We start from the raw sequence: 22,584 nt of genomic DNA, 5'->3' as shown, positions 1-22,584 counted from the left end.
TGACAATGATACTGAGGTTAAAATTGGAGCCTATTTTTGTTCAGACTTCTGAGTTCTTGGTTTTGCATTGCAAGTTTGTGATATAATGATATATACATTCATGATTACTGGTGACCGCTCGAGTACTTGTTTCAAGTCTGATAGGGGCTAACAATTTTGTATGTGTATCACCATTTCATGTACAGGCAGCCGATGGTCTTTGATCTCAGGCAGTACTGAAGCTTAATAGCCTGATCACTTCCTAGAGCTACTGATTAATGGAAATTCTTCTTGTTTCCTTTGAAATTGAAAATCATGGGATAACTAAACTATTTCAAGGAGTTTCCTGACATATATTTCTAAATGGCAGTAGTATCATTCTGCATTTATTGTTCATCAAGAAGGAACGTTTCTTATTTGATTTACTTGCTAAAGTATGCCACCCTGATAGTTTGAATAGTATTTAAACATGGAAATTTTCGTATTCTCTAGCATAGTGGTCGTTTTCAAGCATTGTTTTTCCAAGGAAAGAGAGAATCGTGTTTAAGTTTATCAAGTGAATACTAAATTTCCAAGAAAATTTCCTCACACCAGGTCAATGATAAGGGACATCAGTCAAAAGTACTAATGGCAAACTTTAGTCAATGCTGAAAATTTGGCCACTCTTAACTAAAGCTGATCATAACTTAATTTAATTTATTATAGCACCATCGAATTAAGTTAGTTAGGTAATTTTAAAATATGATATTTAATAAATTTAAAGTTTAAATTTTAATATTTTAAATATATATTAAAGTTTAAATTTTAATATTTTAAAATTAATGGCATTTAATTCGCACCAAATTCTTGCTTGACTAACGATTACGTTCACTAGACTAGGCTTAGCCTTTACTTTCATCAAATATTTCACGATCAATTTACTTGGTTTGGCGTCGAATACAATCTTTTGACTGAATTTCTTGGGTAACTTTCTTAAAAAATATTGAACTTCAAAGATTGGGTATGGATGTTCTTCTCGGAGGAGGGAGAAAGAAAGAAAAAAAAGATATGGGAACTTAAAAAAAAAAAAAAAACCAGTCAAAAGCAGTTATATGATGCAAAATTGGAGAAATCAAAGAGAAACAAGACATGAATTGAAATACCCTGACCCAGTTAACATCATTTTCCTTTTTCTTAGGAAAAAAAAAGAAATTCGAACATTAATTTTTAAATACATATAATCAATAAATAAAGTACAATTCATAGTGACAATGTATAAAATTATGAATCAACGGTGCCAATTATGTAGCAGTTAGAAAAAAAAAAGGGAAATTTCATTTTTGGTAATGATCAGTGTCAATTAGATCAATTTTGTTTTGTTATAGAAATTAAATCATAAATTGTGTATATTTTGCTCTCACGGTGGTTGACTCAAGGCACTATATTTTGACTAAGGGGCGGCCCAAACGTGTTTGTCGTGTAAACCAAAAAAAGAATGCGATTGTACGCCACGTGGTAGATGTGAATGTATATTTAATGTTACCTAACTGAGTGGGCTGATTTCTTTGACTTCACGAGTGGAGAATGGACCAAATCAACGTTGAAAGAGATCAATCAGTGCACTTGCATCAAAAATTAAAGATAAGTTAATGTCATACTTTGACTCTTATAGAGTCAATTGTCTAACATGATACAATTTTAAAAATTGTTTAATGTGTTTTTTTATATTATGATTTTGTTCATTAATATGTTACCTGTTCTTAATGCTGTTAACCGATATTGATAATCATTTTCTAATTGAAAGATTATACATGACATATTATTATGTTATTTTAAAAAAATTTATCAACAAATCTATATAATCCCGAGTATATTGATAGCTTGACAGTTGTCTTTTATGGTGGGCTGCTTCATGGATTTTCTTCACCGTTGTGTTATTTCATTCTAAGCCTTATGAGCGTGGGCTGTTAAATTTTGAGTTTAATTTTTTTTTTTTTTAATATTTGGAAGTTTCTGTTATTTTTAAGAGAACTTACGGTTATTTTGACAGTTTTACTTTTCATTCTTTGATGAAAGTCGATGGTCATTCTGTCTTGGTAAATAATTGTATTTATATTATTTACATATAATATAACAAAATATACATTTAAAATTTTTCTTAACAATCTTTTATCACATTATTTCTATAATATATTCCAAATTATTTCCATAAGCTTTTGTTAGATAAATATTTTTTTATCACTCTATTAGATCCTAAGAAAAAATAAATTTTGGACCGTAAACTGTAACATCAAAAACAAATTATTCTCAAGAGAATGAAAAAATTTGTCATTGATAATCAATTAAAAATAAGTGATTACTGTTTATTTGTTATTATAGCACATGATATTTTTAAAGTTATTATTTATCTTGATTATGTATAAATTTATTAATAATCAGATGTAGCTACAAATTAAGTGTTTTATTATAATTTCTGTTCAGCAACTGCTCCTTTTAGGAATTTTATAATTTTAACATATACACATAATATTTTTTATTTAGTTTTGCAGTAATTTTCTTTTGTCAATTATTTTAACAGAAGATTGTGCGCTTAACAATATTAATTTTATATTAAATTATTTTAAATTTTAATTCAATTAAATATTAATTAAATAAAATACTAAAAATTAATTTAATACATTAGACGAAACCAAGATTTAACACTAGTATCTATTAAAATGTACACGTAACATCTATTGTCAGTGACGTTTATCCAAATAAAAATAAAAGTCAAGAGGCAAAAGTGATCTACTAAAGTTTTTAATTCTTGAGTTTGATAAAAATTTTCTAGTATTTAGTTTAAATTTTTCTATTTGGTCACAATGTATTAGACCATAAAGGAAGTGGTAAAGCTTCCTTGAACAGACACCATGTTTATTATAGGCTGGGGGGGTGCAGTAAAAACTTTAATCGTCACAACGTTTTTCAGTGTTAATTTGAAGGCTTTACGAGCCAAAATATTTTAAAAGGGTCAAGCAAAAAGAGCAGTATGGTTACTGCATTTACTTTGTTACTTTGTCGACGCTCAACTTTATTAACGGTCGAAGAAGCAGAAACAACGTTCATTTACGGCTCAATTGCTCGCGGATAAGACTGACGGAGAGGGCACGTTTTGAAAGAGCAATCGCCACTTTGTAGACGCTGGGAGAAACAGAAATGATGTTTTCACATTCTATTGCTATTAGTGCCTTGAATTGAGAAGCCAATGCCATGCCACATGACTGCCGGCCAGGTAACATAAGCCCAACAGCATACTGAAGCAGCAGAAAACATCATTCATCAGCAATCCGGTCAGGTTAGGGTTCCTGTGAATCACAACCATCTGGCTAGCCAGGATCTCCATTCTGGTTTTCTTCCTTTTCCAATGGCCCTGAATAAGATACACAACTAGCCTCTGCTTAATCACAATCTTTTTCACCCATTTTCCAGTAATAGGGACCACACAGTATCTACTATTTTTCCAAAAGCAACATACTTAACTCCGGTCTTCAAGGGAATACGGAACCTCATTCATGTATTTGCTAATGTTTAGATGGCACTAAATGTCATAATCTTGAGTGAGGTTCTACACTGTCTTTCGAACAAAAACTACATGGAAATTAAATCCCAAGAACCATACATACAATAATCCGGCTCAAACTTTCTAGGTTAATGTCTAAAAAAATTTCACCAAATTTGAAATAAAGGCATAACTTAAACTCCAAAATAAAAGCAAAAGTAGATAGAAGGCATGAATATTACATGTACACGATTGTACTATAGTTGCAAATTTCAAATCACTGGACTTTCTATCAATTAAGAAGAAATTGATAAAATTCCTCAATAGATCACAAACACTTGCAGAGATTAAAGACTTTTAACACAACACAAGCTCCTATTAAGATCAATATTCTACAATAAAAGGGATGTAATGAAAGCTACCATATTGGTTCATTCTTTACGCAGCCATACAGCATACATGCTATGCAATAAATCTGTGACCTGCTATGTCATGTTCTCAGTATCTGCAATGAAATACAATTAAAGTAAATCAATCTAAGGCCATAATCCAGTTTGGTATTTCTAAATGTAACAAAGAGATTATAAAAAACCATGTTGAAGAAATCAATGATCACTTTCTTTCCATCCCATTCTTCTCACACAAAAATCTAAGGCCCAGGGAGCTGATCTCAGTGTTTTTTCTGCTGAAGCACAATTTATTAGCAGCTAGTGCTATAAGACAAACAAAGGCATTTGAATTTAGCTAACTCAAACACACTCTTAATATTGACTCCAGATTTCCAGCTTAAAATATCATACAATCAACACACTAAGACAAACAGCTCAGACAGTCAATTACTTGGCTATACTACAGCACAATTTGTGTCATCTACTCCTTAAGACATCTTTCCATAGTAAGAGAGATTAGAATAAAGACTTCAGTTATAATAAAAAAACACACAAGGGTCATAGTAGCCATCTAGCGGCAAGAGATATTAGAGTAAAGACTTCAACTATAGCCCGTCCAATATCCATATAGAATGTGGTCAAATTAAGTTTCCCCACTCCCCAACCTGGGAGAAGAAAAAAAAAGTTGAATAGTATGCTGAAGCATACCCCTTGAATCAAGAAGAGGCAAGATGCTTGCTTGAGCCACTGTCAATCAGCGAGATCCATTGTACAGGCCAAGTAATGGTTTCTCTCTCTCTTCAACTCTCTTCTTTGCTGCTTCCCTTGCTTTGAGTGCAGCTACCTCTTCTTTAGATATAGCCTTGGGCTTCTCATCTTGTCTTTTCCTCTTAACCGCAAGTGAGGATGGAGCACCTTTAACAGATCTCATGGGATTTAAAGAAGCTGAAATGACAGGCCCAGGTGCAGTCTCCTTTTGACTTTTAATAGCACTTTTGCTATCTGCAACTGGGTCCACCACCGAAGTTGGAAATGGCTTTTTCAAGCTAGGATCTCTTGATTTAGGATTTGATGAAGCTTGAGCCTTGGAGTATGCCTCTTCCCGCGTCACCCACCTGCCTGTTGCATTCCCTCTAAGTAAATATACCACGAGCAACATTTAATCTAATAGATTATCTTACAGAAGAAAGAAAGGACAAAAAATTTTAAAGTACAATTGCGGATCCGTACCTATAGCATCAGAATAGTAAAAGCCTGACTTTGGATCATAGTATAACCCATTGCTTTGATTGTAGTAATAACCTGAACTACTGTCGTAGTCCCAGTCTGCATCAAGCTGTATAAGTTAGAATAGTACTAACCTCAATATAAAAATGATAGATAGACCAAACGACATCATATGCATTTAGATATTAATAATAAAAAAAAATGCCTCATTTGTAAATCAAAGATAAGACATTGGGCCTGATAGAGATTAAGGCCACATATCCATCAGGCCAGCTCCTTGGCATCAACTACCAAGTTAGCAGAAAGAAACAAAAAACTTTCAGCAGGGTTTGCCTGGCAGCTTTTGCAATGCGATAGAAGATTAAACCAAAAATCTAAAGCAAGTTTTGAAAAAAAAGTGGCAAACCACCAAAGACAAAGAAACAGTCAAAATGACCTTGGACCATAATGCAACCAAGGAAAGTAGTTGATTCTTAGGGCTCAGATGTCATGAATCATGTCTACTATTAAAGTATTTCCACAATCAAATGTGTTTAACAATACTCATTCTCATCATTCTAATAAGTGTTTTAAAATTTTGGTTAGACATTCATTTTTCTGCTACACTCCAAACTCAAAAGCTTCAATATTAACCAATGAAATTTAGCAATAGGAATATAGCTGCATGAAGCCAGCCTCGCTGTCATGTAAAAACTCAAGCAGACCTGCTAATCTCAACCTAAATTGGCAGCCTATAACTTAGGTTTTACATTCTCCTATTTAAATGGATTATAATACTGAATTAAATAAATTTCTAACTTCTCAGTAAGTCACTAATGCTTGTGCAGATAAGATGTCTATCATTAACTCAGTTGCTTTAATAGCCATAAGCTGAAAGAAATGACTTTAAGGTCATGTTTGGCGCAGAGGATGATGGATAGGATAATATGATAATCATTCTATATTATGTTTGATTTGTATCTAATTGAAAAGGATAGGATTACAAGGAGGATTACCATCCTCTTGGTATAGGATAATTCAATCCTCCCAAAGTGGAAAGGATTACTTTTAATCCATGAGATTAAACTTACATGTCCTATTATACACTTAAAAATTACATAAATAATTTAAATTATATAAACTTTGAGGAAGGATAATTTTGACCAATAAATAAATTATCCTATCTTAATCCTTGCACACATCAAATATAAGAAAAGATGACATTATTTAATCTAATCCTATTAATAATATCATCTTATCCTATCCTATTATGATGTTGTGTATCAAACATGACCTAAGATTTTACAATTGGGCAGTTAACAACAACCCAAAATTTAAAGGAAAGCTCACTATCCATGGTGCAGATCAACATAATTATATGCTTATTATATTTAAAAAAACTTGTATTACTACCATAACCTGTACTATTTAAAAAAAGGGAAGTTGAAGATGACTTGTAGTTACCTTCTTGACCATCTAATTCTTGATCATTAGAATCTCTTGCCGCAAAACTAGCAACGTCCTTCTGATAACTCCGCTTAGCTTTCTGGAAAACATTGTTAAGTAATACTAATAGTCGTTAAAACAAGAATAAATGAAGCATGAAAAGCAAAACATTATTGAAGGGTTACTTAATACTTACAGTTTCAATCTGTTCGAGAGCGCGAGCAGCTTCCTTTTGTTCCTTCTCTTTGGCTGCGCTCTCTTTTCGCATAGTAGTAAGCCTCTTAGCAACATTTTCTTTGTGCCGTTGACCAAGCTCATGGTTTCGAATACTTGACGGGTTATTCGATATGTAAATTTTGCAGAAATCACACCATTTATTCCCCTGACTCACCCAATACTGAACACATGACAGAAAAAGAAAAAAAAAAGGAATGAATTAGTGCATATATAGCCGAATAACTGGGGAAAAAAAAAGAAAAACCTAATTCATTGAAAATTTTACTGTAAAATAACCAACTTAAACAATGTTACAAAAAATCAAGGGGATTCATCGATAATATCAAGCATTGCTGGAGAAGGAGTGAAAAGTTTAGGTTTTTTAATTTCTTGATTGATTGAAAAAGAATAAAAATAGAGGAATAAAGCTTTGGAGATTACCTCAGTCATGGCTGCGAAAATCTGATCGTTAGGAGGATAATTATTCAAAATTTGGGTGCTAATTACGAGTGATTTTAGGAATTGGTTTAAACCCTAAAATCTTTTCTTTCTTGTTTAAAAGGGGGATTGAAATAATTTTATCAAGCGGGTTTCCCTTCCTATTTTGCAAAGGAAACTGGATCCAAAACCGACGAAACGCGGAAATCGCGGACTCTCGGTTTACCCGACCCTGAATGTTGGTTCATTGGACCGGGCCCTTTTTCTTTTTTGTATTTCGAAATTTATAAAGTTAGCTAATGTAGTACCAAGTATTATTGATTGATATCTATTTTTGGAATTCTCTATCATAAATTATGTCTTGATATTTATAAATTTATATTCTTTGTTAATTTTTTTTGATATTTTAAAATTATGACTTATTTTTTTAACATTTAAAATTTTTATTTTTTATATTTTAAAATTATTTTTTATATATTAATATTTAATATTTAATATTAAAAATTATAAAATTTTAATTTTATATTTCATAAAAATCAAAAACACTCGAAGACAAAAAAATAATACATTATTTTCATAATTAAAATTTAAATTCTTAAAATGATATGTATAAATTAGTTATTTAATTAAAAAAACAAAGCAAAGAAGAAGACCAGACTATTACAACAATTTGGCTTCAAATCAAAATAAAAAAAAAATTTAATTTTTGTTAGAAATAGATGAGAAGCGCTAATTGAATTTTTACAACTTGCTTAGATTTAAACACTCAGTCCAATGATCCAAACTACAACAAGATTATTCTCTTTTTACTCTAAAAAAGAAAAAAACAGTTCTGAAAAATTATTCGGCATCAAAATTGGACCCAGAAACAAACAACCCTTTTCTTTCCCAACAATTGTTGCTTCCACTAATACCAAATTCCTTTTCCTTCAATCTCTTCACTTTGCTAATGGTGTCAAAGCTAATTTTTTTCTCCACAATCAATTGAAAACAAAACAATCCCAAACTTCCTTTTTATCTTTCTTTGCCAAAACACATAAACCCTAACCCTCCAAAATCTGAAACTTGTTCTTTCAGAATGGATGAAACTTTGTTGCTAATGTTATCAAATCTCCTCCACCTCCATAATTCCCTTGACCCAGCCACTTCCCTCTTTTCCCCTGCCTCCTCTTCCCCTCCTCCCACTTCCTCCCCTTCCCCTTCCTCTCCTTCCTCTCTCCTCTCCTCCTCTTCCCCTGCCCCTCTCCTCTTCTTCACTCTCGCCTCCCTCCTTTCCTTCCTCGCCACGTCTTCTTCTAAGAAAGGACCTCAAAATTCTTCACCTTTGTCAAACAAAAGACAACCCAATTCCTCCCCTTCTCCTCCTCCCTCTTCTCCCTCTCACTTCTCCGTCGCAGCTTTTCGTGCTCTCTCTACTGACCACATCTGGTCTCTGGACGCCCCAATCCGTGATGCCCAATGGCGGTCCTTGTATGGACTCTCCTATCCCGTTTTCACCACCGTGGTTGAGAAGCTCAAACCTTTTATAACCGCCTCAAATCTTTCCCTTCCCTCTGATTACGCCGTAGCCATGGTTCTTTCTCGTCTCTCCCATGGCTACTCCGCTAAAACCGTCGCTTCACACTCTTCCCTGGACCCTTACCTCGTTTCCAAAATCACCAATATGGTGACTCGTCTCTTGGCGACTAAGCTCTACCCAGAGTTCATCAAGATCCCAGTTTCTCGTAGAAGATTGACTGAAACTACCCAGGGCTTCGAAGAACTTAGTTCACTGCCAAACATTTGTGGAGCTATTGATGGGTGCCCGATAAAGGTCCGTGGGTTGAAACTTGATAGGAATTTGATGAATTCTTATAAATGCAAATACGGGTATGATTCAGTTTTGCTTCAGGTTGTTGCTGACCATAGAAAAATTTTCTGGGATGTTTGTGTTAAAGCTCCTGGTGGGTCAGATGATGCTACTCATTTTAGGGATAGTTTGTTGTATAATAGGCTTACTTCAGGGGATATTGTTTGGGATAAGGTGATCAATGTGAGGGGTCATCGTGTTAGGCCTTATATTGTTGGAGATTGGTGTTATCCTTTATTGTCATTTTTGATGACACCCTTTTCTCCAGATGGTGCTGGGACGCCGGCACAAAATTTGTTTGATGGGATGCTGATGAAAGGGAGGTCTGTGGTGGTGGAAGCAATAGGGTTACTTAAAGCTAGGTGGAAGATTCTTCAAGATTTGAATGTCGGACTTAATCATGCACCGCAAACAATTGTAGCTTGTTGTGTGTTGCATAATTTGTGTCAGATTGCAAGAGAGCCTGAGCCTGAGATTCGGAAGGATCCTGATGAAACTGGGGCTCCAGCAAGGGTGCTTGAGAGTGAGAAGCAGTTTTATTATTTTGGGGAAAGTTTAAGACAGGCATTGGCGGATGATTTGCACCAAAGGCTTTCCTCCTTATAAGATACGCACTTTTGAGAAGAGGTTGATTTTTTTTAACCTTGTCTTATCTGTAAGAATATGTTTTTTTTTTTGAGTTTTTCTAGCATGGTTGAGATAACATGTGTGATTTCACTCTCACTATTTATCGTCCTTTTTTAGTAAGCAGTAGAAGTAGATTTTGTGGTGCATTAAAGTTGATACTTGATATGTAAGACTTTATTATTAACTGTTGTGGCAAACTAACCTGGTATTGAAAGTTGAAAATAAGAAAGTTCTGAGTTTAAGAAACTGACTACTAAAACTATTATTGCTCTTATTAATTTCATCTTATAAATTGTGGTGTTAATGCTTTTGTTATGGTTTGCTTGGTAAGTTAGTATTGCTTTGATGTTCTGTATATTCATAGTTGTGAATACCATATTAAATTGAGTCTATAGCATTTGATAGAAAGAATCTTTTGTATTTCTCTCGAGTGATAGTTTTGAGATCTGCATTAGCTTTTTTTGTCTTCTATCTGTCCGTATCTACCTGTGCTGCCCTTGCCTTTGCTTTCTTTCTCTATCTTGCTGTTTAGTATGAAATGCTGATTTTTGGAATAAATCTTTATGAGATGGGTCTGGTTGCTGAAAGCTCCATGTTATAGATTTCACCGGTAAAGAAAATGTGTTTGAGGCTAAATTTATGGCTCATTTTTTATTTCAATGGTTGCAAGTGAAATATGGGTTTGGTTGCTGATTCTACCATGTTATATAGAAATCGCTGGTAAAGGAAACAAGTTTGGCAAGCAATAGTTATGAGTCATTTTCTATTTCAATGGTTTTTTGTATGGCTCTTTGATTGACAGAAATTATGAATATCATGATTGTGAGTTCCAACAGCCTGGTGAATTTAGGAAAAAAAACCAAGCCTTGGTTTTCACGAATAATTTTTTTTTCCCTACTGTTCTTGGGGTTTAAGACTTTTTTCCCCTTTGTTTTCCTCCTACACGAGGTCTTCAATTGAGAGCTACATAGTACAGTAGGCACATATATTTTCTTAGGTTCTGTAAGAGGGACTTTGTAAGCTTTTTCTTGCCCATACCTTCTTTTTGAGAGCCCTTTCGTTTTTCAGCATAAATAAATGGTATCATGCCTTCCTGCTCCTATCCAATCCCTTCGTTTTTCTCACATTTTCCCTGAAGGTTTAAGGTCTCTGGTAGGTTGAGGAAATGCTGTGCTAGAGTAGAAGCTTATCGATGTCTTTTAACTTGAATTGAGCTGGAGTAGCATCTGCCTAGTTATGGTCCTGTAGGATGTTGGAGAGAGAACCTAGTCTTCTAGACCCTAATATAAAAACCCATGAGTGATTCATCTGGATGAGGTGTAGAGGTAGTGGAATACATGCTCAAGTATATTGGCAAGGCAATGGAGCTTCATTGAAATCGAACGTATCCTAAGCATGTTGGTAGGAAAATTGTGGTAGGTAGGTGTTCCTTTCTGTCTTTTTGTAAGGAGATGCATTCTGATTTCTTAATAAATTACTTGAGAAATTTCGGACAGTCAATGAGATCTTTCTTTTCTCTAAGGTTGGGCTAGAAGAAGTAAAATTCGTCCAACACTTTTCCTCTCCCTTCTTCAAATCTTTGTTGCCTGAATGGCAATGATATCTTTTCTATAGATGTTTTCCTTAATTCTTTATACAGCAAGTCTTTGGAAGTTTGTATTATTCAGGACCTTTTGAATAGTTGAACCTATTACGAGGACCAATGCTAATAAAAGCTAGATGTGATAATTCATATATTTGTTCAGTGTTTACTTCATGTTAATTACATGTAAAACACGAATTATCATATTACAAATTGTATCAATATATCAAATACGAAAATTTTGTTTTATTTTTATTAAATTTATATATGATTTTTATTAAAATTTTTAAAAAAAATTTCTTTTTTTTTTTTTGGTATTATATGAATGTGTCTTGGTCTAATAATTCAATTAAATATAGACATGGCAAAATATAAGTGCATAAGGACTAACGAGCTCAGTTCATTTAACAAGGTTTGAATTTTCCAAAAAATCTCTCTAATGAAAAAATGGAAAATAATGTTTATCCTTTACCCTTTTACAGTATTATTATTTTTGAATCAAAAATAAAAATTACATTTTTTTCATTAAAAATAAAAGCTGCAAATGAACATGCGATGCAAGCACTTCACAAGTTTGAAGTGCAGACAAGTTTAAACGTTCGGCAGCTCTTGATGCTTTCACCGCATTGAACTTTCCTCAATGAATAAGAAACTGGATTCCACGAGAAAGCGTGTAATTTTTGCCTTTTTGAGAATCACCAACATTTTTCATTTAACGGATAGATTTACGAGAAATTCAGTAGTGACGTTTCCCTCAAGAAACCCGTGCTTCAGCTCATGGCTTTGGAGTCCTACACAATGGGTGCGGCCATCACTTATCAAAGTCCCCCCATTTGTGGTGCAGATCAATGATGCTCTTCTTTACCAACTCAATAATAACACCGGTCAAGTTATCGTAACAATTGAATCAATCTTCTCAAAGGAGCTTCAAGAATAGCGTGGAGTGCCACTGATGAAAATGGCGCAGAAAGTAGTCTAAACAACATGCAGTAGAATTACCACAAGTTTCGTTGTTACATACAACTTAAGCATGTATAAGTATGGAATGAATACCTATTGAGCTGCCGTAAGTAATGGAGGTGTTTAGTCCCCAAAAAAGTTATCCCGGCATAATCATGATGACAGTTAGTAGCAAACACGACAAGTTTCATTCGTATTTTAAGATTACCAGGAAAGCTATGCCATTCAACCTGCTTCCTCCTTAATGTCCTCTAAATATAATAGCACGCACGGCTATTACCATTTATGAAGGGCTCATGGGTTTATAGTTCATTGTGCCCCCAGAATATGCAGTTCAGCCACTGTTTGGAAGGAGACCATCCATGGCCATTTGTGTAAGCACATCGAAAGCTGCATCCATGTTCCCTTCTTTATGGTTTATCTCAACAAGTACTTTAGCAAGCTCAGCGTCAGTTAGCTTACAGCTTCTAAGTATGTTTGCTATGACTTGACTTAACTCATCAGTCTTACCAACCATGAATAGTGCTTTAACCAGACCAATAACAGTCACAGTATGAGGCACAAAACCAGAATTTACCATTTCCTTGTACAGATCATATGCCTTGTGAATATTTCCACCTCTACAATGACCATGTATAATAACATTATATACAGCTTCATCAGGCTTATAGTTTCTCTGAAGCATCGACTCAAAAACTTGATCAGCTTCATTCATCAAACCCTTCATACAAAAGCCCTTTATAAGAGCTACCGCACTTTTAAATTCAGTATTACTACAGTTCTGTATCAGCGTATTATATGTGACATCACTTGGAACAGACTCATCATAAAACAACTTGAGCAAAAGCCTCTTTGCTTCCCTTGTCCTAGCTTGTTTATTAAGACCATTGATAAGCACACTATAGGTAACAACATCAGGAAGGGATCCCTTCTGAACCATTTCATCATGCAAAAGAAAAGCCTCCTTTATATCCCCCTCTCTGCAATAAGCACAAATTAACGTAGTATATGTAAATTCATCAGGAGTCACACCCACATTCAGCATCTCCTGGAAAAGATCACAAGCTTCAGTAAGTCTACTCTGCTCACACAGACCTTGAATCAGTGAAGAAAATGTAACTGCATCTGGTTTAACTCCTTTCTCAGCCATCTCCTGCTTCATTTGGAATGCCTTCTCCAAATCCTGGCGTTTACAAAATCCAGAAACAATTGTACTATAACTTACTAAATCTGGAGCCAGCCCTTTTCCCACCATATCTTGTAGCATTTTTAAGGCCTCTTCTACCCTTCCAAGCATACAGTGTCCATTAATAAGAGTATTATAAGTAACTAGTGAAGGTGAAAATCCGTTTCTACCCATTTCATTTAGTACCCGAAAAGCTTCATTTAAAAGTCCTTGCTGGCAGAACCCATTAATCAAAGTAGTATATGTTCTCTCATTTGGATGAAGTCCTCTAACATGCATCTGGTCAAAAAACTCCATTGCTCTGTTCATATTCCCAGCCTTGCACATGCTATTAATCAACGAAGTATAAGTAATGACATTTGGAGTCAAGCCGCTCCTCACCATCTCCGCATGCAAAAGCAATGCTTGATGAACATTACCATCTTTACAATACCCATTTACAAGTGTATTATAAGTAACCTCATCAGGAACAAAACCCTTTTGACTCATCTCCCGAAGCACCTCACTCGTCTCCTTCATCCGACCTTCCCTACATAACCCATTGATGATTACATTGTAAGAAATCAAATTTGGCTCCAAACCCTTCAATGCCATTGTCCTCAAAAACTTAAACGCATCATCAATCTTCTTCGACTTGCAGTGTGCATCGATTAACGTATTATAAGTAACCACATTAGGCAAACAACCCTTTCTCTCCATTTCACTGAAAAACCCCAAACCCATATCCAAATTCCCCGCTGAGCAAAAACCCCTAATCAAAATGTTATAAGTAAACACATTTGGTGAAACCCCATTTGTAATCATCTCCCGAAAAACATCCTCAGCAAATCTAACTGGCCTTTTACACCTAATCACGGCGTCTAAAATAGCATTGTAAGATAAAACCCCAGGCATAAAACCATTAGATTTAGCTAAATTAACAATATTAAGAGCCTTATCGATTAATTTCAAATGGGCATAAGATTTTACCACCAAGTCAAAAACAGAGGAGCTTGAAGCACACGAATGGTAGGTTTCCTTGAGGCACTCAAAGACGAAATCGCCCCTTTCATCGGATGCAATGACGGCGAGGTCCTCTGCTAGGGACTGTGCTGATTTATAGAGTTTGAATTTGGTGAGGATGTGGAGGGCGAGGCATTTGCAGCGAGGGGTGAAGAACGGGTGGGGTTGGGCCCATTTGAGGAATTTTAGGATTAGGCTTCGGTCATTTTGGGACTTGAGGAGTAAAAATGAAGCTGCTTCAGGGGTGAAATTGGAAGAGAGGGAATTTAGCTGGTAAGGGTGGCGTTTGAGGAAAGTTAGGGCTTTGTCTGCTAAGAGGGCGTTGGAGGAAGATGAGAGGGAAGAGAGTGATCGGTGAATATAGAGGTTCAGGAAGGGCATTTCGGGCAAGAAAGCTAGGGTTTATCAGTGGTTCTGAACCAGAGGAGCCGTTGAAGTTGAAAGTTCTCTTTTGCTGGGTTATTTGCTCTTTCAAGTTTTGCCCTTTTTCCTTTTCCTCTCATTTTGCATTAGTCGGGGGTATAAAAAGTCCGCACCATAACTAAAAATTACCCAAATTTTTATTTTTATTATAATTAATCAATCATTTTAATATTAATTAACATTCAATTAAATTTTTATTTATATGAAAAATTAATATCATTAATTTTTTTTTATTAATTAAAATAAAATTTTATATGACATTATTAAAATAAATAAAAATTTATCATGTAATATAATTAATATATATAAATTAAATACAATAATTTTTTATTTATTTTTGTCTAAAATCTCTCTAAAGATTCAATTGATTATAATTAAAGGATTAGTTAATTAATTTTTTTAATTATTTAATTCAATTTAAATAAAAAATTAAAATTTTATTTATAATAAAATAATAAAATTTTAAATTATTATTAATTATAATTCAATGACAATTATAATTCAATGACATTATTAAAATAAATAAAAATTTATCATGTAATATAATTAATATATATATAAATTAAATAAAATAATTTTTTATTTATTTTTGTCTTAAATCTCTCTAAAGATTTAATTGATTATAATTAAAGGATCAATTAATTAAATTTTGTTTATTTAATTATTTAATTCAATTTAAATAAAAAATTAAAATTTTATTTATAATAAAATAATAAAATTTTAAATTATTATTAATTATAATTCAATGACAGTTTTTTATAATTTAACCTTCTACTTTCTATGTATTTTTCATTTTTATATTGCCTACTTTTAATTAATTTATTGCCATTTCTTTTCTTTTTGTTGGGCTGTGAACAATTATCTAGCCATTTACTACTTCATGTAATACTAAATCATGAAAGCCGTAACCCGAGGCAATTGCATATGGTGAAATTCCTGATCATTACGTAATTCAATTGAATTAAATTTGAGTCCAATTCCTATTTGATAGGAAACAAATCCTCCCAGACTGGATAGCTAAAAGTTGGGGAAATAATAAATCGAACATATATAAATAATAAAAAAGTGTAACGAGACAAACTTATTGCCCCATTCAGGCAAGCTAAAACTATATTTAGTTTTACATTTTGTTGCCAATGATACTTTTGCTGCCTTTCAAATCATCCCATAACTTTCAAACTTCTCAAAGAATTAGCATAAAGTTGATGCCTCATAATCTGAGCTGAAGCTGGATACAGGGAGCATGCTTCCCCAGCTTCCCGACTCTCCCAAAATTATTAGAAAGATCAATCCATTTTTAAAGTGCGCTGATCCCACGTCTCATTGAATTGTAATCGACCATGGTGACATGATTAGTATTTCCTACAGTCAACATCCCTTGTGAAATCATTGTGGCTTCGCAAGGGCTCGACTGGATGGGCCGCGCAACAATTTCACGAACCCAAGGAAACTCAACTTCCCATCAGTATGCCTCACCCAGTCATTAAGAACAGCATGAACTGGAATAGAGGGTCCAAGACCAAGTTCCTGAAAAATTGATTTTCAGAAGGGACAATACCATTTAGTAAGTCTAATTTCTTCCTAGAACTAATTTCACAAGCTTTTGTCACTTAAAAGTACAAAATGGCTACTTTAGATTGCATATGATGATTCATTTTCTAATTTTAGTATCATAGTACAGACCACAAGCTATTATTTCATATAAAAAAAGAATTTCAAGCTTACCGAGGCGAGCTCCTCAATGACAATAGCCCTGTTTCCATCCTTCTCAAAAAGCTCATATGCACGGCGGGCATGTTGTTCCCAGCGATCAAGTGCCTCAAGCTGATGGACACTTAATGCAGCTGCACAAAATTCTTCAAAATCCATTCTTCTGTATTGAAGTGTATTTAGCTGTCATGCAATGGAAATTAAATGAAAGGTACTTGGATAAGCGACTTCTCTATGACCATATAGTCAAGGAATGGTTACATAAAAGAAAGAATAACAACTGAGGTCATACCAATAAAAGATAATCAAGAATGTGAGACTCCTTCATTGCTTCTGTCGCATTTTTCATAAGGGCCTGTTTGCAAGAAAATAAATAATGAGTTCAAGTGCCTTATCTAACACTATCTCAAACCCCTTCTTTTTTCTTTCTTTTGGAGAAAGGAGAGGGGATGAAGGAGACTAACCGTCTTAATATTCTCCAAGGTTATGCTACCATTTTTGGGCTCTAATAATGCAAATTGCTCTCTCAGGTAAAACAGCTCATCCACAGTCAATGTCTTAGACAATGCCTGTAGGAAACAAAATTGCTAAAGGAAATAAAACATAAAAATTGATGATTTCTATTAAGTAGAATCCATGTATCAGATCTTTCCAACATAGAATCTTAAATGACATACTTATGGGACAAGAAACTAAGAAAAAGTACTCTCAAGTCAAGAGTTGATTTAAAGGCTTATTTCTTGGTAGTGATTTTTTTTAAAGCTCTTTGATTCTCAATAGCCTTTACATTTGGTAAAGGACATGCATAAGAGATCATTTACAGCTTCTTACATCAGACTAACAGGTTTCACTTAGGTGTTAAAATCATCAATGACTCAAGCTTTACATAATTTGAATTGCAAATTACTGAGAGAACAAATAATAATGAGCAGAGAAAATCAAAGTTGAAAATCTTAAATTCAGAGGCCAACAAAATTAAAAAAAAAAAAAAATACAATTGTGCAGACAATGATTGGTCCATGACCATAACGGTTACAAGACCAGATACTACATGGTGGCATAGGTAGGGTACAAGAAGAAGAGGATTTTTCCATGTAGCATACACACCTTTAAAGCAGACTTGCGCAAAGTAGATGATCGCAGATATGCCTTCATAAGTCTAAATATTAAAATATCGAGAGGGACCTTAACATCATTATGATTCTGAATCCAAGGATGACCTGTGAACAGAAGACTAAGGTCAGTTGCTCTAGCTTAATGATGTTAGCAACCTACCATTATGAGTAAAATTGATGAACGCACTCAGAGCCTGAGCTGCTGTCATTCTTTTCCTAGGGTCCTTATTCAGGAGGCGCCTCACAAAGTCCTTAGCTTCTGAAGACAAGGTAGGCCAAGGTGCCTCGTTAAAATTTGGATCAGCTTTTAAGACTGCTCGAAAAATTCCAGATTCAGTCCTAGCCCAAAATGGACGACTACCGCATAAAAGAATATATGCTATCACTCCTATACTCCAAACATCAGCTTCTGTACCATATGATCTATGTAGAACTTCGGGGGCCACATAGTATGCACTTCCCACAATGTCATTAAGTCTTTCATCTAAAAACAACATAAGCATTAGAAATTTAGAAGAATCCCAAGGCTGAGCAGGAGGAAGCTGAGTGAGAAGAGTACAAACCTGGTCTGACAAAATCTGACAAGCCAAAGTCTATGGCTTTCAGCAAAGAGTTCTCTTCCTTGGATGTATATAGAAAGTTCTGGTCCAGAAAAGTGCTAAATTTAGATTGCAATACCAAAAAAAAAAAAAAAACAGAAAAGGTCATATGTTATTTAGATAATATCTACCACCGAATGATGGTAACAGACTAAGGCATTATGTTGTAGCATGAGAAGGGTCACAGAATTTTTAGCAGGTAGTAGACATTAGACACAGCCTTGCCCAGTTCAAGAATTTCCCCCAAAGCCCCTCATAAAGTCAATTTTCAGTATAGGAATCGCAAACATAACTCCCGTTACATAGTATTATGCTGTGTTTATAGAAAAATACCTAGCATGTGTTTAATCTTGCATCTATTGAGGATCACGACCTACTAATGCATTTATGCTTTTAACTATTGAGTAAGGAAAAGGGAATTTGCTCCACCTCTGGTTTAAGATCTCGATGCACCACACCCTGAAGATGACAAAAGGCAACAACATTTAGTATCTGGACCATTACAGCCTTTGCATCATCTTCTGAGTATTTTCCACCCCTACAAGCATTATAGACCTTCAAGTTAAGGCAACAATTAGGTGGATATGAGAGCTAAAATAAACAAATTCTCAAAATTTGAGCTGTCTATTACTACAACAATCACCTTGCAAGTATTCTATCCAAAAGTTCCCCTCCTTCACACAACCTGTAATTTCAATTTTGTTACTCAAAATTTTACCTCAGATTAGAGATCAATAACAACTTGTACTGAAGCGGCAAGTAAGAAATGGCCAAGTGCCAGAGAATTAAATACTTGAAAACATTTATAAATGCAAGAAAGCCAAAACTGAATATTAATAGTTTGTAAATATTGCCCAGATAAAAAAGAAATTCTAAAGGTTCTTATTGAGTTTTCCACAATAAATTAATTGCGATGCAAAATTAAAATAAGATCATATAAACAGCAGTGCACGTTTCAAGCTTACTCCATTGCTATATAGACATTATCATGATCTTCAAATGCATCATAGAATTTCACTAGATTGTTATGTCCTGTCAAGGCTCGCAATATCTTCACCTCCCTTCTCACATCCTCAACTGCAATAGCTGTTGTCATCTGACAACATAGAATAAACTGTCAGGAGAATATAACATAGAAGACAAACCAAGGGAAAAAGCAAAATACAACACAATCAAAATCTCACTTCATTAAACCTTCATTACCCAGAACTTTTCTTCCCGACAAACACAAATGCATCTAATATAACTTGACATAAAGCATTCTCTTCACACTTTATTTGTTATTTCGGTTGAAAAAGCTATAGACGAATGATAGAAGCCACCTGTATCTTCATTCCGTTGTCATTAAAATTTTAATTGTTGACAAATAAATACTGACAAATGGTAAATACTCACAATATTATTAATTTTCATAGTCCTTCCCTATTTTCCAAGAAAAAGTGGATACTTGGATAGCAAAAAAACAATACTTTGAGTATGAAAAGAAAAATTTTACAGAAATGACTTAAACTGAAAAACTTTCCTTTGTCAAAGCAAGTCATAGTGGAGGGAAAAAAAGGTCTATCTGAAGAACAATTCATCAGCTCTATTCTATTGCAAGTCATAAAGGAAATCCATCCCTATCTCTTCCTCCAATATTTTCCTTTTTCCCTTTCACAAGGGGCCATCAATATCAGAAATCAAAGATTCACACACGAGATTAGGAAAGCAGGTTACTTAGCAATTTATTAGTTGTTATAACATCTCAAGCTTGCAAGGGGTAAACTAAATTAAATTGTCCTCGTCATAAGATCTTGACCTGCAGCTAAGACATGCTCAGCTCTTTCTCAGTCGAAAACAACTCTAATCATGTATCATCTTCTGTTCGGTATAAATTGAAGCATAAGAATGAAATGATGCAATTTTTCTATCCCCCACGTAAAGATTCAAAGAACCTCTTCAAGGTAATTTGACCAAATAAAGTTTAGGGCCCAACAATATAGCAAATCCAGATAATGTTGTGTAATCCAGCTACAACCATTTGTTTTTTCAGCTGGGCTGTAAGTATAAGCTGGTAAAAGACAATCGGGTATTAGTTGACTGGTTCTACATGACACAACGTAAATTACGGGTCCAAAGCTAAGATCCCATTTGAGACCTGATCTTTTCAATAATTCAGTCAATTCATAACCATTGGATAATGGTGCTTCAATAGCAGCTGTCAATTCTGAGGTGCAGAGAAAGTGACATGTCAATAAGTTCACTAGAGAATCTCAACATTTTCTTATCATACAATATTCACTTCCACCAGCATCGAGCCATACAACCTAATGATGCAAATATGCATTTTTTAGGGCCAAGATGTGATTTAGACCTAAAATATCCAAGTAAGATGTGGTAAGCTTGACACATCAAATAATCCAAGGGGTTCAGGTGGTCCGAAGTAATAAATTATCAATCCCAACCACTGACCCCAGAAAAATCAATAAACAAACAAGTTGGTCACTTTATGTTGTTTTACACTCAAGAAATAGAGACGTAAAGAACTGAATTTAACCCCGCATTTTCTCCATCTAGAAGGATTCTGAAACAGTAAATTCTCCCAAGATTTCTTCTTCCTTCAAGATTTTCTTCATGCCATAGTTAAGCTAAAGTCTTCAGCCCACTTACCTTGAAATTAACACTTTAACAGGAAATGGAAGCAAAATACAAGAATGAAAATTTTGTATGTGTGTGTGTGTCTATATATATATATATATATAACAGAAATCAAAATAGCCCTTCTTGGCAGAAGGAAATAAGAAATCACCATAAACAAAAAGGAAGCCCAATTTCAGCCAGAATTCAAAATCTAACACTTAATAAAAAAGTAAAGCACGCGGCCCTTGAATTCAATCTTGGAAAGAAAAAACAATTTTGCATATCATGTAAAAATCAACATTTACAAATACATAGATTTAATATATATATATATATATACATACGTATATGTATGTATACATACATATATATATATATGTATATGGACATTGTAAATGTATAAACTTTAAAAAGAGAAAAGGATAAAGGACCAACCTTGGACTTGGGGATGACTTTAACAGCAACCTGCTGGCCTTTGAACTCACCTTTCTTGAACTTTGCAGAACAAGTGTACCCAAAATGCCCTCTGCCAACTTCCTCTCCGACTTCCATCCTACTCCTCAACTCCTTTGAAAACCCAAATCTTTTATCCAACTCAACCCCTTCCTCGTCCTCATCCTCCTCTCCCTCCGCAATTCTAGCCTCATTTTCCGCTTTCTTGTTAGCCTTCCGCCGCCTCAGCACTGCTCGGATGTGCTTGGCGGGAGAAGGAGGAGGAAAGGATCTCCGAAAAAGCCGAAGAGGAGTTGAAGGAGTCTTGGGTTTGTTTGGGTGGGCAGGGCTTGGGGTGTACATGGGGAGGAAAGGTGTGGTTGGAGGGAGAAGAGGAGGAGGAGATTTGGGTGGTTGAGTAGGGGCAGGATAGTCATTCTGCTGGTTCTCTCTTGAGGCATATGGGTTTGGCTTTGAAGGCTTCGAAGTGCAGCTTCCCATTGTCGAGGAAGATCAAGAAACTGCTGTTCCTACTTGCATTTGAGAGATTTTTGAGATTTAGCTTTTTGTAAGAAAGAATCACGGAGAGACCTTGCCGTTGCTTGTTAACGTAAGAAGAGGAGGAAGAAATAAGTGAAAGTCATTAAAGTAAAGCCGTACAAGCCGCTATCCACGTGGCATGCACATGACTTTTTTTTACTGTTCCTTGAGCAGTGTGTAAGAGATTTGGAAGTGGATTGGTAATGGCCGGCAATGCCCCCCCCAAGGTTCATTGTCCAAAAAAAATTTTGCACTATAAACCTCAAACAAAATTTTTGTTTTTGTAAATACTACTAATTCACTTTGTACTCAATAGAACAGTTCCAATTAGGTTGTTTATTGTTCTGTTTCCTATGATTTCTTGTAATCATGGAGGTTAATCTTGTTTTGTTTTCTTTCCTACTTCTCTTTCTTAAGCTTAAAAATCATAATTTTTAATAATATATTGAAATATTTTTTAAATTTTATTTAAATTCAAAGATACCCTCTTTTATATTGATATCTTACATTAAAATTTTAATGATAAATAAAAATATTTTTACTCGTAACAAGTGTCATCAAAATTGATAAAACTATATTAAAATGATGATGAAGGTAATTATTGAAGTGTTTAAAATATTGTGGTTACTTTTTATAGATTGGGTATGCTTCTATAGCTTGATGTTTGAAATTGCCTTAATCTTATTGTTTAGTTAAAGGCACAATCATATGATCGATTATTGAACTTGATATCTTTACAAGTTTTTGCC

The 22,584-nt window shown here is 34.4% G+C and overlaps 3 protein-coding genes across 8 annotated transcripts; all 3 read right to left on the bottom strand.

The window, feature by feature from the left end:
* Window positions 1–2,859: 2,859 nt before the first annotated feature.
* LOC111308923 (C2H2 and C2HC zinc fingers superfamily protein) lies at window positions 2,860–7,472 on the bottom strand. 4 transcript variants are annotated; one of them, XR_016329326.1, is made up of 7 exons: window positions 7,195–7,450; window positions 6,734–6,934; window positions 6,556–6,637; window positions 5,116–5,211; window positions 4,594–5,004; window positions 3,919–4,001; window positions 2,860–3,367 (listed from the first exon to the last, which is right to left on the bottom strand). XR_016329326.1 is itself a non-coding variant. In XM_022907617.2 (6 exons), the coding sequence occupies exons 1-5, from the start codon at window positions 7,201–7,203 to the stop codon at window positions 4,640–4,642; spliced, it is 753 nt and encodes a 250-aa protein (XP_022763352.2). In that variant the 5' UTR covers window positions 7,204–7,450; the 3' UTR covers window positions 3,691–4,001; window positions 4,594–4,639. The 4 variants fall into 4 exon arrangements, 3 of the variants coding, with proteins under 3 accessions (XP_022763352.2, XP_089602759.1, XP_089602755.1); XM_022907617.2 differs by lacking the exon at window positions 2,860–3,367 and having other exon boundaries at window positions 3,691–4,001; XM_089746633.1 differs by lacking the exons at window positions 2,860–3,367; window positions 3,919–4,001 and adding an exon at window positions 4,016–4,209 and having other exon boundaries at window positions 7,195–7,451.
* A 4,217-nt stretch (window positions 7,473–11,689) lies between these two features.
* EMB2745 (Tetratricopeptide repeat (TPR)-like superfamily protein) lies at window positions 11,690–14,882 on the bottom strand. The gene is made up of 2 exons (XM_089746617.1): window positions 12,303–14,882; window positions 11,690–12,224 (listed from the first exon to the last, which is right to left on the bottom strand). The coding sequence occupies exon 1, from the start codon at window positions 14,776–14,778 to the stop codon at window positions 12,544–12,546; it is 2,235 nt and encodes a 744-aa protein (XP_089602743.1). The 5' UTR covers window positions 14,779–14,882; the 3' UTR covers window positions 11,690–12,224; window positions 12,303–12,543.
* A 962-nt stretch (window positions 14,883–15,844) lies between these two features.
* On the bottom strand, window positions 15,845–22,144 carry LOC111308920 (CDPK-related kinase 5-like). Of its 3 annotated transcripts, XM_022907614.2 has the most exons (12): window positions 21,299–22,144; window positions 19,210–19,340; window positions 18,888–18,929; window positions 18,674–18,782; window positions 18,209–18,287; window positions 18,061–18,129; window positions 17,833–17,958; window positions 17,638–17,750; window positions 16,995–17,117; window positions 16,823–16,885; window positions 16,546–16,713; window positions 15,845–16,347 (listed from the first exon to the last, which is right to left on the bottom strand). In XM_022907614.2, the coding sequence occupies exons 1-12, from the start codon at window positions 21,794–21,796 to the stop codon at window positions 16,207–16,209; spliced, it is 1,662 nt and encodes a 553-aa protein (XP_022763349.2). In that variant the 5' UTR covers window positions 21,797–22,144; the 3' UTR covers window positions 15,845–16,206. The 3 variants fall into 3 exon arrangements, with proteins under 3 accessions (XP_022763349.2, XP_022763347.2, XP_022763348.2); XM_022907612.2 differs by having other exon boundaries at window positions 17,833–18,129; window positions 21,299–22,141; XM_022907613.2 differs by having other exon boundaries at window positions 16,995–17,099; window positions 17,833–18,129; window positions 21,299–22,137.
* Window positions 22,145–22,584: the final 440 nt, after the last annotated feature.

This window comes from Durio zibethinus, chromosome 2 (genome assembly GCF_047325235.1).
Source record: "Durio zibethinus cultivar Kanyao isolate XHJ-2024 chromosome 2, ASM4732523v1, whole genome shotgun sequence".
In the NCBI taxonomy this organism is placed as follows: Eukaryota; Viridiplantae; Streptophyta; class Magnoliopsida; order Malvales; family Malvaceae; genus Durio; species Durio zibethinus.
Note: the sequence above shows the minus strand (reverse complement) of the source record. Positions and strands in the feature narration are given on the sequence as shown.